Consider the following 17,216-nt stretch of genomic DNA (forward strand, 5'->3'; position numbering starts at 1 on the left):
TCCAGTTTGCGAGTGCTTTACCACCCTTTTGAGCAAAGAAACTTGGAGGGAGGGCGGTGAGGGGCGAAGTAACACAGAGGGCAACAGTGATTAATTTGTAGAAAAATAAGCACCAGGGCTCTCGTCAGGAGGACACTGCAGCTTGCACCACACATTGCCCATTCTAACGCAGCCAATGGCACTACCAACACAACTACTAACCATCACACACCTACGAGTGTGACAATTTAGCCAATAGTCTTTATTAATGCATATTGATTTAATACATAACTGTTATTGTGCCATCTTTAAATGAGACAAACTGTGCCACCAGGTGGCAGACTGTTATAAGCCCCGGTGGTGATAATTAAGTGCCGGTGCCAACCGCTGATGCAAATTAAGCACTGTATGGCAAGTACATGAGAGAGACTGCTGGAAAAGACATGCACTCTAGCCAAGAGCTTAGACAAAAAGAAAACTGTAGCACCTGATTAAGGGAGCGGTAGAAGGACATGAGTTCTAGCGCCATGCTCCGGGGAGGGGCAAACAGCCGGAGTGAATGCCGCATGTGTCAATTTATGATAGCATGCAAATGTGAGGGACAATGAACCCAAGCATTGCTAAGCAATGGGTGGCCTGTAAGCCCAATGTAATTAAACAAAATGTCTTTCAAGCGACAGAACATATGCTGTCTCAGGCGAGACCTAAAGAACAAGTTACTTACCTTCAGTAACGAAGTATCTGTAAGAGACATACATTAGTTATGGATTCCTTAGCTTAGAATTACCCCCAGGAGTCAGACCGGATCAGGAGAATTTTTCTTTAGCAGTACCCCTGTGCATTGGTAGGTGGTGGCGTCAGTCGCTCCGCATCAGTTGTCGGCGGCGTGGTTGCCAGGATGAAGTCGCAGTGTCTACTTAGACGCCGCCCCTGTGCGCTGACATCAGTTCTGACACTACTTTCCATGCCAGAAGCGCAGAGCCATGCAAGACACTGACCACAGGTGCATATAGCTAGGGCCCTGGAAGGCAGTCCCTATCCTCTAGAAGTCAGTTCGCTGAATGGGGAGGATGGGTGGGGCAGTAAGGAATTTATATCTAATGTTTGTCTCTTACAGATACATCGTTACCGAAGGTGAGTAACTTGCTCATCTGAAAGAGACCATTAGTTATAGATTCCTTACCTTAGAATAGATACCCCACCAATACCAACCCGGAGGTGGGTCTGCGAACTAAATTCGCATCATGAAGTCCTGGAGAACAGAACGGCCCAAAAAGCGGTCTCTCCGGACTTGGCTGTCCAGGCAGAAATGTTTTGTGAACGTGTGCAGGGATGCCCACGTGGCTGCTTAGCAGATGTCAATCAGAAGAACTCCACGTCCCAAAGCAGTAGTGGCTGCCGTCGCCCAGGTAGAGTGGGCGTGCAGTCCTACTGGAGGTTCCTTTTTCACCAAAGAATAGCAGATTTTGATGCATAGGACAACCAATCGAGAGATGGTACGTTTGTACATGGCCCGACCTTTATTGGCACCCACATAACCCCCGAAGAGTTGATCATCCAGTCGGAAATCTTTAGTGCTGTCAAGGTATAAGGACAGTGCATGTTTTGGGTCCAGACAGTGGAGTCTCTCCTCCTCTTTAGAAGGATGCGGAGGCGGGAAGGATGTGGGAAATGTGATGGTCTGACCAATGTGGACAGAGGAAACCACTGTGGGCAGAGAGGAGGGCCTAGAGCGAAGGACCACTTTTTCCGGATTACCAGCAAGGAAGGGAGGCTTGGAGGACAGAGCCTGAAGCTTACTCACCCTGCGGGCAGAGGTGATGGCAAGCAGGAAAGCAGTCTTTAAAGTAATAAGACAAAGAAGACAATTATGTAGAGGCTAAAGGGAGCACACATAAGATAAGTAAGGACAAGATTCAAGTCCCATTGGGGCGTTACAGAAGAAGGACGAAAGAGATGAGTAATGCCTGTTCGAAATCTATTTACAATCGGAGACTTGAAAAGAGAAGGCTGATCAGGAAGGCGAAGAAAGGTCAAAATGGCCGAAAGATAGCCTTTAAGAGTGCTCAGAGCAGGGCAAAAGATAGAATGAAGAGGAGAACCCCTGAAAGAGGGGCAGAAAGGGGATCCAGAGCCTTTGTTTTGCACCATGCCACAAATTTGTTCCATCTACAGGTGTATACCATTTTAGTGGAGGGACGCCTGGCTGCCAAGATGACGTTACAGACTTCGGGAGGAAGGTTGAAAGCTGTCAACTGTCGTCGCTCAATCTCATGCAAGGAGGTGGAGGCTGAACAGGTTCGGGTGGAGGACAGTCCCCTACTGCTGAGACAGAAGATCCTCCCGCAGAGGCAGTCTGATCGGAGGATAACAGATTCTTCGTGCCCAGTCCAGAGCCACAAGAATGACCTGGGCCCGGTCGCGCTTGATATTTTTCAGCACTCTGGGTAGAAGAGGTACAGGCGGAAAGGCGTACAGGAGGCCACAATTCCACTTGCGACGAAAAGCGCAGCTGAGCGAGTGCCGCCTTGGAAACTCCAACGTGCTGAACTGCTGACATTGCGCGTTCTCTTCGGTGGCGAACAGATCTAATCAAGGCTCTCCCCACTGCTGAAAGAGACCTTGCAACACCTCCGAATGAAGACGCCATTCACGATCCATCATGCACCGGCAGCTGAGTTCATCAGCTCTGGCGTTCAGCCTGCCAGGTGTTGAACCACCAGGGATATGCCCTGATGTTACAGCCATGTCCAAAGACGAAGAGCCTCTTGACATAGGGTCCACGACCCGACCTCGCCCTGTTTGTTGCAGTACCACATGGTGGTGGTGGTGTCCGTGAACACCTGCACTACTCTTCCTTTGACAGAAGGAAGGAATGCCTTCAGACCAAGACAGATCGCCCGAAGCTCCAAAAGGTTGATGTGGAGCCTGGACTTCACCGGAGACCAGAGACCCCCGATCTCCGCCTCGCCCATGTGGCAGCCCCATCCCAGGAGTAAATAAGTATAATGGACAACCCAATATACCCTTGAGGGCTCGGGCAAATATAAATGAATGGGTAAGAAGGTGCCTTCAAGGGATTTATTCAATAATTACAACAAATTCTTGGACATTAATCAAAGGTAGGTTAATTGTATACCTACAATCTTAATCACTTATTTTTTGTGACTTACAATCAACTTAAATTTCTCAGAATGTTCATCAAATAAATGAGAGCATATCACATCAAATTATTCTTGACTGGCATATGGAGGAGAGAGAACAAGAACAAAAAAATCAGAAAATCAGGTGTGTATATAAAAATTCAATTTTATAATCATAATTCAAAAGGGTACTTTACATAGCAGCAATTATTTATAAAGTGAAAGAAGATTGTTGAATAATTCAAGCCTTCACTTGGTAGTTGGTCAAACACTTTTTCACAAAAAAATAGACAATCAGTTCATTGGAAAACAGTGTGAGAGTCAAAGCCGATCTCCGCCTCGCCCATGTGGCAGCCCCATCCCAGGAGTGACACATCTGTCACCACTGTGAACTCTGGTTGGGGAAGGGAGTGGGATCTGCCATTGACCCAATCCTGGCTCATGAGCCACCACTGCAATTGACATGCAGTCCCCTCCGAGATCTGGACAACATTGGAAAGATTACACTGTTGCTGCGCCCACTGGAACTTCTGGTCCCACTGCAGAGCCCGCATATGCCATCTGGCATGATCCACCAGCATGATGCAGGAGGCCATCAGGCCCAGCAGCCTCAGTGTCATTCTCACCGAAATCCGGGACAGAGGCTGAATCATCAGTATCATAGCCCGAATATCCCAGACTCACTGCTCGCGAGGATAAGCCCGAAACTGCGCTGTATCCAGAACTGCTCCGATGAAAAGGAGCTTCTGAGAGGTAATCAGGTGTGACTTCAGCACGTTGATAGTGAACCCCAGCAAATCTAGGAGATCCGCTGTAGTCTGGAGGTGGGAGACGACAGCCTGGGGTGAGCCTGCCTTCAACAGCCAGACTTCAAGATAGGGGAAGACTGGAACCCCTGATCTACGCAGATGAGCTGCGACCACCGCCGTCACCTTCGTGAACATCCGAGGGGCGCTGGTAGGGCCAAAGGGGAGCACAGTAAACTGAAAATGCTCGTGGCCTACCGTGCACCGTAGGTAACGCCTGTGGGCTTGCAGGACGAGGATGTGTAAATAGGTGTCCTGCAAATCCAACGCTACCATCCAGCCTCCAGGATTGAGTGCAGAGAGGACCTGAGCCAGCGTGAGCATATTGAACTTCTCCTACTGGAGGAAGCGGTTGAGGGCCCTGAGGTCTAAGATCAGAAGCAGGCCTTTGTCCTTCTTGGGTACCAGAAAGCAGTGGGAATAGCAACTACGACCTACTTCTGGCACAGAGACCCGTTCAATAGCTACCTTGGCCAAGAGAGCTGCAACTTCCTGGCGGGGAAGGGCCAAGTGACCCTCCGACATGCGATGGAGTGCTGGTGTCATAAAGGGAGGGGTAGTCTCGAAGGGGAGGGAGTAGCCCCTTCAGACTATCTGTAAAACCCACCTGTCCAACGTGATGTTTTGCCAGTGGGGAGGTGATGGCGAATCCTGCCACCCACTAGCCTCTGGTGGCCCTGAAAGGTTGGACTAGGAGGGTTTGTAGGCTGCTGCAGGGGGGGGGGTATGGGTGGACTGGCCCGCCCGCTTGCCCACAGACCCACGTCGCTAGGTCCCACATCCGCAGCCACGAATAGACTGGGTAGCTTGCGTGGCCCTGTGGCTCGATTGGGTGGAACGTGGTGAGGCTCTCCTTCCGTAGCCATGAAAAGGGCGAAAGGCAGACTCCATGGGGCGAGAGGTTGCCGCGAGGCCCAAGGATCTGGCCGTAGGCCTAGAGACCTTGAAACGCTTGAGCGCTTAGTCCGCCTTGTCACCGAACAGGCGACGGCCATCAAAGGGCATGTCCAAAAGGGTGGATTGGATATACCCCGAAAAAACAGATGTCCTCAACCAGGCATAGTGCCTCAAGGCTACCGACGTGGAAACTGTTCTGCCCAGAGAGTCTGCAGTATCCAGCCCACACCGAATGGTGAACTTAGCTGCATCTCGACCCTCTGCAACTGTGCAGGTGAGAACGGCCCAGGCCTCCTCTGGGCACTGTGGCAGCACTTGCGCAACTGTATCCCACACTCTATGGGTATAACGGCCCAAGATGCATGCGGTGTTCACCGACCTCAGCGCTAAGCTGGCGGAAGAAAACACCTTCCCAAGGTGGTCCAGCTTCTTGGATTCCCTATCTGGGGGAGCTGTAGGAAATGCACCCTTAGAAGATGAGGCTTGGACTACCAAGCTCTCGGGGTTGGGTGTTGGGAGAGGAAAAGTCAGACACCTAGGGCCTGGCAGTGGCGTTGGGCAATCATCCTGTTCACAGGAGCCCCTGTGCTGAGCTTGGACCAAGTGTCCAGAAGGTCGTCGGTGAGGGCTTCATTAAAAGGCAGCAGGGGCTCCGGATAGGCCGCTGCAGGCTGAAGCACCTCTGTCAGGAGGTTAGTCCTGACTGCCACCGTAGGAAGCTCTAGGCCCAAGGCCTCAGCCGCCCTATGCAACATCACTGCGTATGAAGCTCCCTCCTCCGTAGCCACTGTAGGGGGCAAGAGCATGTCAAGGTCTGGGGAGGTATCCAACCCACTGACATCATCTACCTCCTCTCACCAGCCCGGCTATTCAAGCTGGTCAGCTAAAGGGTCAATATTTGTATTTGTATTTGGATATTTGTAAAGCGCAATCTTTCGCTCCGAAGGGAGCATCTTGGCGCTGAGCATGCGTATAGGGGACAAGTGGTGAAAGATCTAAATAGCTGCCAACACATAGGTATCAGATTGCTGATAAACCCAGGTCTTCAGTTGTTTCCTAAAGAGACACTCGGTCTCGGTCAGTCTAAGATTTACGGGCAGTTTGTTCCAAGCCCTTGCTGCTAGGACTGTGAAGGTTTTTCCACCCCTAGTTTTGTATTTGTACCTCGGGATCTTAGCAAGGTTGGCCCCTGAGGATCGCAGGCATCGTACGGGATCATAATGAATGAAACGATTAACGAGGTATTTGGGACCTATATTTTTCAAGGATTTGAAAACTGTAAGTAAGAGTTTGAAAAGGATTCTCTTATGCAGTGGCAACCAGTGAAGAGAATTTAATGCAGTTGAAGCTGAAGATTTCCTGGGAAGTTTTAACACTAGTCTTGCCGCCGCGTGCTGTACACTTTGCAACTTCTTCAGAGTGGACTTTTTCACTCCTGCCATCAACCCATTGCAGTAATCTAGTCGGGAGAGTATCAGTGCTATCACGACCGATTTCCTAGAAGCAACGGGGAGGAAGTCAAAAAATTTCTTTAGAGATTTAATGAGTCTGAAACAGCAACCGGCCGTGATCCTGACGTGATCGTCAAAGGATAAGGTTGCATCAAATTGCACGCCCAGATTGCGCGCAGAAGACACAGCACTAGGTGGGGCCTCTGAGTCTTTGGGCCACCAGTCCTTCGGGCAGAAGAGTAAATCCTGGCCCAATGGTATGATTTCAGTTTTCCCACTGTTGCACTTCAAGTGGTTTTTATTCAACCACTGAAATACCTCCGTGAGACAATTCTGAAATCGCAGCTCTGTATCCGTGCGGTTTTTGTCAATAGAGACGACCAGTTGGGTGTCGTCAGCATATGACGTGACGAGGATCCCATGAGACTATCACAGCGAGGAGGGGTGCCATATAGATGTTTAAAAGAAGTGGACTTAATATGGACCCCTGCGGTACTCCCGATGTAATGGTTTTTTCACTGGATAGGTAGGGACCCAAAGATACAGATTGGGACCTATTGGACAAGAAGGATTTTACCCATGCCAAGGCAGTGTCTGTCACGCCAATCTCTCGCATCCTATCACTCAAGATGACGTGAGAGATAGTGTCGAAAGCTGCTGTTAGATCAAGCAGGATGAGGACGGCTTGCCTTCCCTCATCCTGCAGGAACTTGATGGAATCAGAGAGTTCTATCAGGGCCGTTTCGGTGGAGTGGCCAGGGCGAAACCCAGATTGCTGGGGATGCAGGATGTTATGGTTCTCCACAAATGCTTTTAGCTCCCAATGCACTATCCGTTCAGTGATCTTTCCTAGAACAGGCAGGAGTGAGATGGGGCGCATGTTCGTCAGATCCTTTGGAGATTTGTTCTGCTTTTTCATCAGGGGTTTCACGATGGCCTTTTTCCATTCATTAGGCACTATCCCCGATTCTAAGGATGCGTTTATAATGGCGTTGATGGTAGGATTGACTACCTCAATTAGATGATGCAGAATGCGAGGGGGACAGGAGTCGGTTGGTGCTCCTGATTTGCAAGCCAAGATCGCCTTGCGGGTCTATTGAAGGGAGACAGGTTGGAAGCTGCAAAGGGAATGGCGATTGTCGACTACATGTTTTTTGGAACTTAGAGTGGAGGAGATCAAAGGAGGCGAGAAATCCTTTTGAATATTTGCAATTTTTTCACCGAAGAAATCTGCAATTTGGCCGTACAGAGTTTCGGAGGGCGGGATTTCGGGCTGAAGAGCTTTGGGGTGAGTTAAGGATTTAACAATAGAGAAGACGGTTTTTTGCTTCTGGTGGGCATCGTTGATAGCTTTAGTGTAATACACCTTTTTGGCAACCTTTATGCTAGAGAGGTATGATTTCCTCTGCTGAACATAAAGGGCTCTTGAGGCCTCGTCGTATGTTTTCCTCCACTTCCTTTCTTTTATTCTACAAAGTAGATGACTTTCAGTTAAGGCCTGGGTGTACCAAGGGGCACTTAACTTCCTTTTAAGACAGTTCACGCGATCGTCTTTGGATTCAGAATTTTCCCAAATAATCTGATCCATCCAGACGTGGAAGTTGCGAGAATCGACCGATACGTCTCCCATCAGTTTAGGAGCCTGGGCCAATGGCTGGGTGTCCAGCTTAATACGATAGACCCCTCCCAGTCCTATTCACCCTCCTCTGGCTGCCCCTTAGGGTGATAAGGAGCGCCAGGGATAAACAGCAGTACAAAAGTACCCGCCGGTGTCTGTACCAACGTGGGACGACGTCAGTCCAGCACTGTGTCCAAGTCGGGGGTGAGGTTGGGGTCGACGCTGGTTGGGGGCACAACCGGCATCGGGGTAGTCGTCACTGGAATCGGCACCGGGGAAGGCCTGGATCCTCGGGGGCCCTCTGGCGCCGGAGCCGACGGCATCGAAGGCCCGGGCCCCCAGCCGAGTCCGTGGTGCCTGAAGGCTTCTTCGCCTTCTTCTTGTGCTTCGATTTAAGTGAGGAGTGCAAAGACTTTGAGGACGAGTGGTGGTGGCACTGCGACTGGTCCAGAAACCTTAGTCTCAACCGGGACCTCGAATGACGCAGAGCGGACTGCCGGGCCTCCAAGAGCTTTCGGAGCCACTCCCGCAAAGACTTCGGATTCATGGCCCGGCAGTCGGAGCACGACTTCGGGTCGTGGTTGGGCTCCAAGCACCAGAGACACACAAGGTGCGGAACTGTGACTGACATCAGCTTGTGACAGGAGTCACAAGGATTGAAGCCAATCCAACGATGGGACATCACTCGTGCTACCAGGAGTCGAAGACTCAAAAAAGATGTCGACAAACGTCAAAAATGTTTAGTCAAAAAATGACTAAGGGGCAAGCTCTCCCCGGATCTGCGCTGGCTGACGCAGAAAAAGAAAGAACAGACGTCAGTGCATAGGGGCGGCGTCTAAGTAGACACCGCGACGTCATCCCGGCGACCACGACGCCAGACGCGGAGTCGGCCGACATCACCTATCAACGCACAGGGATACTGCTACAGAAAAATTATCCGGATCCAGTCTGACGCCTGGGGGTGATTCTAAGATAAGAAAACTATAACTAATGGTCTCTTTCAGATCACGCATATAGAGCAGAGACGAGGGGACGGCATTGCAGAAAGGCAAATAGAGAACAGTAGCGGACCTTCCCCTTCCAAAGTGGCGAGGCGGGCTGGAGGAGGGAACTGGGGAGAGGGGGAGCGGGGGGTCGGGGGACAAAATACTCGTCAGAGTCTAGGGGGCGAGTCTAGGGGGATTAAAATAAAATGATAAAAAATGTGTTTAAGTCCATTTTATTATTGTTTTATTTGCAGTTGCAAATACGTCCTGATGGAGGGGCTGCCGCTGATGGAGACAACAATTATGCCTTTCAACCACGTTCCTCATCAGAGGTGATAAAGTAACAACTGGCAAAAATAGCACAGGCAATAACTCAACAAATTGTGAATCAAAAGAATGACGTCATCAACAAACATACTTGAGCAGGTGTCCTGAAAACGGAGCTAAGAAGAACAAAAAGTGCCGTTTAAACTGGAGACCGGAAAGGGAATACAGGAGAAAACACAACTCCCAGGAAATTATGCATGATAAAACCTTTTTACAACCCTTGACTGAACAGACTACTGTCTGTGTGCTGCAGTCACGTGACAGAGACATCTAGGGGGTGCTCATGTTGTGGACTCCTCACCACTTCCCCCAGCGGACAGTCCTGGAAACAAAGCAGACGGCAGGATACTCAACCTGACTTGCTCTCCTGATTACTTAAAACAAGAAGTAGTTGAAGAGTGAATACTCATTCTGCTGCTGGAATGATACAAAGAAGGGGGCGGAATTACCCTTTAACCCTTCACTTGCTGCTAGACTATTCCTCGCCTGCAAGTGAATCCAGCACGTTTCCTTAGGACTAGGTCACTGATAAAAAAAAATTAAACTCCTCAATATTTGATCAAAAAGAAAAAGCTAAAATCCAAAACATAATATCAAAGTATGTTTTACGGAGAGGCAGAGAAGTGTTAATCTACTTTTATTTTTTAAAGGGGTTCCCACAAAATCTCCACTTTTTCCATTCTCTGCTACCAGGTTGCCTTCTCCGTTTTTCTCCATGGGTTTTCCGTTAGGACTTACCCGCTACATTGTACTTCTAGAATGAGATCCTGCAGCGCTAATGAAAACTGTCCAGATGAGAACATACATTTGCTTTTCATGAACTAAAAACGAAATTAACAACGTAGATTGACTCAAAATCAGTGGTTTCGAGTTCATTATTGTTTTCGATATTGTGACAAAGTACAAATATCCTCTATAGATAAATATCCAATTAAGCTTTTCGGAACCAACATAAGTGGATGCAACTAGAATCCAGAACATGAACAGTATACATGAATGAGCCACACTGGATGGCTCCCCAAGGCCATATCATTTCAAACCCCCATGCAGCGCCTAAAAAGCACATCATGGTGAACACGAGTCACTTCAGATCCAAGTACCAGAGGCCAAGGTATGGCCAAACTCGAACCCAATTAGTACCGAAAAAAAGACACAACCAGGTGTCAACAGCGACGTTTTAAGGATTTTGGGGGCCCTGGGCCAAATATATTTTGAGGGGCCCCTGTTTGAAACAGCTTTGATTTTATGATCCAGTTCCAGCTCTTTCATGCCCTCTTTGGTCACATTCTAAATGTCTGTGTGCATCTGATTTTCAGGGATAGTGATGTGTGTTTTCACAGCAGCAGGTCACTAATATTAATGCAAATATTCTCTGTCACATCCTCCCATTTCTTATATGAAAGGTCCTGTATTGATCTAAAAGAAACTTTTTATATCGATGTTGCATGGAACATAAACACATTTTGTCTGTAAAATGTCTGTAATCGGCTATCACACATTAAAAATAAATGTTAGAAAAACGCTATTTCCAACAATCTGTTAAAAAATTATTCAAAGTCAGCAGTGCAAGACTCTCTACAGAACATAGCTGGCTTTATCAGGGGGCCCCCTGAAAGGCTGGGGCCCTGGGGCAGAGCCCACTTTGCCCATGCCTTAAAACGTCTCTGGGTGTCAAGCCTTATCCCTCTATGCAGGAAAGATCTGCACTAAAATCTTTCCAAACTTATCAGCTTAGCACCCTTACTTCAGAAAAGCCCCAGCCATAAATGGAGCATCAGATCAGTCACGGACATGGACCTCTCCTTCCGCTTCAGGCTCAACCGCAGAAATCCCCCCACCTAAAACTGGCCACCATCTTAAATCTGTCCCTCTCCTCTTCCACAGTAGCTCATCAGTTCCTTTATTGCTACATACAGCGTACAGTACAAAGTGTAATGCAACAAAAGTCACAATGATGCCTCTTTGCTCTAGAAGCATTCTCACATACTTCAGGATGGCAGAACCAGTGTACGCGAACAAAACAGAGAGGAGTAGCACTCTGTCGCATGAAGGTACTAGATGACGTGCAAAGTCCTTCCCGCCAAAACCTTCTTCGAAACCATTCACCGTGTGCTCAACTAATGCACCTACTCTGTCATCTTGTGGGTGGCAGACGTTGCATTAAGGCAATGAAGTGTCTTCCCCTCCCACCAGGACACCACAAGCAGGAAATGGTAAACAAAGCAACATTTAGGATGTACTCAGCACACATATGTGTATTAGAAAATCTCTCCATAAACCCATTGTTCGCTTTCACATATGCTGGCATTAGGACAGCCTCCGCCTTATGGGTGTGCATTACATTTATCAGTTTCACACATTGTGTTCATACATGTGTTAATGCAATATAAATTCCGATTCTTGTGCGTTGTCCCTATCAGGAAATAAAGTGCACTTATATGCAAATGGGATAATATACCTTACTCACGGTATACATTTCCTGGTGGCTTTTCTTTCCATCCTAACTCAAAACACTTACATTAGCCGATGTGTGTGCCAAGAGTGCCCTAAGTTGTCAAAACGAGAATACAAGTCTGAAGTTACAAACAAGGTTTATGCGATAAACCAGGGTTCTTCAACGTTGGTCCCGGAGGTGCGGATCAATGCCAGATTTTTAGCATATCCACGTTTAGATAAATGTTATCTTAAAAATCTGGTATGGATCCGGCCCTCTAGGACTGATATCAGAGAACCATACAATAGATGGCAACTTCCAGCAGACTAAATCTCACCCATCCAGTCCAACATAACCAGAAAAGAGGATTTAGGTGGTGAGGAATAAAGAGAAAGATGCAAGTGGTTTAGTTCTAGCGGACTAAGTTTTCGGAAAACCAGAAACGCATGGTGCCTCACCAGGGACAGTGGTGATCCATCTTGCGTACGCAGTGTCCACAGCGGCTGCAGTGGTGGGACCTCTTCGGCCTCATTAAGTTACACTTGCTGCACAACTCCCACTGATCTCTCTCTGAGGATAAATAGGACATTTATACATGGTTAAGGCACAATTAGACATTTTCCACAGAGAACAAACAACCTCAAAGACATACCAGGTTAAAACAAAACGGAAGAAAAACAATAAAGATTGTGGAGAAAAAGAAAAAAAAATACTACTTTATTCATACCCATCAATCAATCAAAGTTTAACTATTTTGGATTTTTTCATTGTAAAGCTGAGAAGGTTACAAAATCCTGTGGAAAAAGTGTCCAGCACACCTGAAGTACGATTCCTCCTTTAAGATCTTATGCAATACTTACAGGTAAGACTGTTTAATGCTTTATCCTATCAATTGCACTTTTCACAATGTCTATCGTTACATCAGATTTAAAATGGACAAATCGGCACTTTCAATTGTCGTTCTTTTTATCCAGGTATCTTATAAATTATCTCTAAAATCAAAGAAGCGTACCTACTACTTATGCCAGAGATGACAAGAACCAGTTTTATGATTTTAAAACCTTGAATCGGCTTAGAACGAGCATGAAAACAGACGGTGATGTATATTAACACATTTACCTACTTTACAAGTACACATCACCACACTTTGTAAATATTGCTTTAACACTACCAAATAGTAGCCTTTAGGCAAAAAAAGTTTGGGTTCAACAACCAGTGTCAGAGGGCAACATCCTATTGTTTTGTAATTGCATCTATATAGCGCTTCGTAAACCTGACCAGGCCCGGAAGTGCATTATGAGAAGAGTAGCATACTAGATGGTAAATGAGATCTTGGATGCAAAAGCTCTATATAGCAGAGAGATGTATTTGTGAAGGGTTTTTATGTCATGCGTGATTGATCGGAGTGGTGCTCTTAGCGTGTCTTCGGTTGCATTTACACTGTTGTTCACACAACCCAAGCCTCAAAAGAATGTTATTACTGCAAAAGCAATCTTGGACTCCTCATCTCAATCCCAGCAATGCATGCAAGCGAAGTGCGGAAAGCAGGAAGGATATAATAATAATAATAATAATGGGGCTTGTAGAGCGCGACAGCTACCCCAAACAGGGGTGTCCCGGCGCTAACAGTAGAGGGAGCTAGGAGGCATGTAAAGGTGAAAAAGAAAAAGGACGGATTCCAGGAGACCAGATTAAGCTGAGTCAAAGAGCCACGTTTTCAGACCTTTCCGAAAGCGGGATTCTGAAGTTGCCTTACGTAGATAGTTGGGCAGGTGGTTCCAGAGGAAGGTTGTATTGACCGTGAAGGATCTACCCCCTCGTCGTGATTTTCTAAACCGATTTGGGTGAAGTAGGTTGAGTGAGCTAGAGCGTAGCGACCGCTCCTGCTTGTAGGGACATAATCTGTCCTTCAGATAGCGTGGGCAGTTTCCATGCAAGGCCCTGTAAGCCAGAGTCAGGGCCTTAAAGATAATTCTTTTACCCACCGGTAGCCAGTGTAGCCTACGGAGGTGCGGAGAGACATGGTGCCGGAAAGGAATGCGCCGAACCAGTCTCGCAGCCGCATTCTGACCCAGCTGCAGGCGCTGGATGGCATATTTGGGGAGGCCCAAGTAAAGGCCATTAGCATAGTCCAGTCTGGATGTGACTGTAGCATGGACAACAGTTTTCCTACAATCTTCTGGGAGCAGGTGCAAAATTTTCCGTAAGTTTTTTAAATATCTAAAACAGGTAGCAGAAACCTGCTGAATTTGAGCCAGAAGAGAGAGATCCGGATCCCATCTTACGCCCAGGTTACGAATATAGTTGGCAGGGGAGGGAGGCGGGCCCATCTCCTCCGGCCACCATAAGTCTGCCTCAGGGATAAGGTTCGTACCGAAAAACATAACTTCGGTCTTTCCTGCGTTAAGCTTTAATTTGTTGGAGTTCATCCAGATAGCTATATCACGCAGGCAGCTTTTAAAATTTTTGAAGGCCTCAGCGGACTGCTCTTTAAAGGAAAAAAACAGCTGGGTGTCGTCTGCGTAAGAAATCGCCTTCACACCCCAGTTGTTGATTAAAGAAAAGAGCGGGGCCAGATAGAGATTAAAAAGTAGTGGGCTCAAGGCCGAGCCCTGGGGGACTCCGCACCACAGCGGGAGAGGTGCCGACTCAAAAGGCCTGAGGGAGACCTTCTGTGTGCGACCACTCAGGAAAGAAGAAACCCAGGCCAGCGCCTCTTCATCAAAACCTGCACCCTGTAATCTCTTGACCATAATGGAGTGGTCCACCGTATCAAAGGCCGCTGACAGATCCAGGAGCACCAATACGGAGGAGGCTCCTGAATCCAATGACCATCTTATTGATTCGGCTACTTCAAGGAGGGCCGTCTCCGTGCTGAAACCTGCCCTGAAGCCTGATTGTGTATCGTGTAGAGCTCCGCTTTGCTCAATAAAAGTGGACATTTGCCGCTGAACTAATTTTTCAAGCATTTTGCCCGGAGCAGGGAGAAGGGAGATGGGTCTTAAGTTGCCAAGATCATCCGGGACCCCGTTGGGTTTCTTTTTTAAGGGAAGAAGTGTGGCATGTTTCCAAAGATCGGGGAAAGTGCCTGAGGACAGCGAGGAATTCCATAGCTGGAGAAATATTTCAGCAAGAGGGACCGAGATGCTTTTCCATAATGTGGGCGGGCATGGGTCATCAGGAGCACCGGAATGGCAGTTCTGAATCGTTACTATAGCTTTCTTAGGAGTTATAGGCAAAAAACGGCTAAAGGTAGGAGTCATAAGCTTGGAGCGGGGGGAGATTTAACTGTAGATGTCTGCGGAACAAAAGAATCATACACCTTTAAAATTTTATTGTCAAAGTGGTGGGCGATAGAGTTACAGAGTATAGGAGAGGGAGATAGTTTGGACTCTAATGCCGTGGGGTTGAAAAAAGACTTCACCACCTTAAACAACTCGGTGCCTGAATGGTCAGCATTCAGAATCCGGGTTGTGAAGTAGTCTCTCTTAGCTATTTTGATGTCCTTATGAAAAGCTTTTAAGGCCTTTTTGTATGAGGTCTTAGCTTGGTCATCATAGCAAGCTCGCCACGCTCGTTCGAGCTTCTTGCATTCACACTTGGATATTTTCAGGGAAGGTGAGAACCAGGGGGCCGAGGGAGATGGTCTTGTAGATTTAACAATTCTAGCCGGTGCTGCGGAGTCCACTGCCGTTGCAATCCAATTGTGGACAGAAATAGCATCGGTATTTGGATCTGAAATCAGGCTAGGAAGGGTGGCCTGGAGGGTGTCGCATAGATCTGCCACGTTTAGATTTTTCAAATTTCTCTTAGTAATAAAATGGGGGCCTTCAGTTTGTTTGGGAGCCGGCAGAGGAAAAGTAAGGGGGATCAGGTAATGATCGGACCAGGTTAAAGGGGAGGGAGGCGCAATAGCAACCTCAGCAAGAGTGGTGAGAACAAGATCCAGTGTATGGCCAGCTGTGTGTGTGGGAGCAGACACCAGTTGGAAAAGGTTGGCGCCCTCTAAGGAGGATACCAAATGACTGGCTTGTGAACAGCTAGCATCATCCACATGTAGGTTAAAATCACCTAACACCATGAAGTTAGTGTATTTAACGGACAGTTGAACAATAAGGCTGCATAAATTCTGGAGGGCCGTCACCGAGCAGTCTTCTTACATCTTGGATACAGTGAGTTCCAACTAGCTATGTGATGCACAATAAAGCGTCCCAGAAACAGAAATTACATTTTTCAACTAGCTAATGGTTGCAAGTTAGAAGCAAGCCGTCAGAATATGGGTTATTATTTGAGAAGGGGCACAGTACCCTTACCAACCTAATAAACACACCCTGGTTAGGTCTCAACACGGTTTTAAGAGAAACTCTGTTCAACCATTGCTCGCAGTGACACAAGAAGCAGGTAGATATGTGTTACTTTCAAGTACAACCAACAATTGTAAAGCGGAGAACAAAACAATTTAGGAACAGAGTAAAATTTAATGCACCAAAAAACAGACATCAAAACAGTAAAAATTAGATGAGAGGAACCAGTGATATGAATTGTAAAAAATCTGAGGCTAAAATCAAAGAAAACACAGTGTCACTGTTCGGTTCACAGTTCACCTGGATCCAAGCATGATTTCAGGCCAACCGCAATGGAGCAGAGGTCATATAAGGTAAGTGGGTCAAACCGGCTAAAGTTTTGAACCTTGGGACTTAGTTAACAGTTTGGAGCTGAAAGTCTTCCAGCAAGGCAAGGTCCAAAGCTGAAGCTCGGCCTCGCTCAAAGTAAAATACAACATCACCAAGCTCCTGTTGAAGCTATTGGTTTTGGCGCCAAAACAGTGAGTGGGACAAAGCTGGATATTTCAGCCACTAAGGTTGCTTCACAGCTTTGACAGATTTGCCCCCTCATCCTGGACCGAGGCTTCATGTTTAAACTTGGTCACTTCTGTTCTCAGGATCCATCCTGGGAAGGTTGGATGATGTAACTGAACAGGGGTCTAAGAGGCTGGATAGCTTTACAAAAAGTTCCTGCAGAACGAATTTTCAGCATAAGCATGACAAAAAGCTCAGACTGGAATGAGTCCACTTATTACGTCTCAGTATCTTCTACCGGTCACCCAGAGGTAAAAAAAAAAACATTTATGGCTCTTCTTTAGTGAATGGCGAGCTGTACTTAGTTATTCCAGGTCAGAGGAAGACACTGCCCTGACAGAGTATATCCCATCATATTTAGAGTCTCTGGCAGGCAGGCGGAAATCTCAAACCCTTCAGCAGTTCCATCATAAATCCGTATTTGTAAAGCGCGAACTACTCACCCTTACGGGTCTCAAGGCGCTGGGGGCCGTCGAGGAAATTAAGTGAGTTATTGCCCAGAGTCACATGGTGCTGAGCTGAGCTGCCACCGGAGCCGGGGATCGAACCGTGAACCCTGTGCTCCGAAGTCAGCTGTCCTGGCCGCTGCACCACACCTCTCCACTCATATAGGTGGCTCGGTTGACAGTTAAATGAGCAGCTACCAAGCATAATGCAGCAACTGTGCAATGGTAAAAGTGGATTTGACTAACCCCACATCCCACTAGTGCACGGAA

General features: G+C 47.5%; 1 protein-coding gene across 4 annotated transcripts in view; it reads right to left on the reverse strand.

The window, feature by feature from the left end:
• The window catches only part of ZDHHC21 (zDHHC palmitoyltransferase 21), a 230,126-nt gene that overhangs the window by 100,392 nt on the left and 112,518 nt on the right, over window positions 1-17,216 (reverse strand). For all 4 annotated transcript variants that reach the window (XM_085633770.1, XM_085633781.1, XM_085633799.1 and 1 more), the window contains one exon: window positions 12,100-12,211. In XM_085633770.1, coding sequence (XP_085489896.1) covers window positions 12,100-12,211 — 112 coding nt within the window. The remainder of the gene's footprint in view (window positions 1-12,099; window positions 12,212-17,216) is intronic.

This window comes from Triturus cristatus, chromosome 2_1 (assembly GCF_964204655.1).
Source record: "Triturus cristatus chromosome 2_1, aTriCri1.1, whole genome shotgun sequence".
Lineage (NCBI taxonomy): Eukaryota > Metazoa > Chordata > Amphibia > Caudata > Salamandridae > Triturus > Triturus cristatus.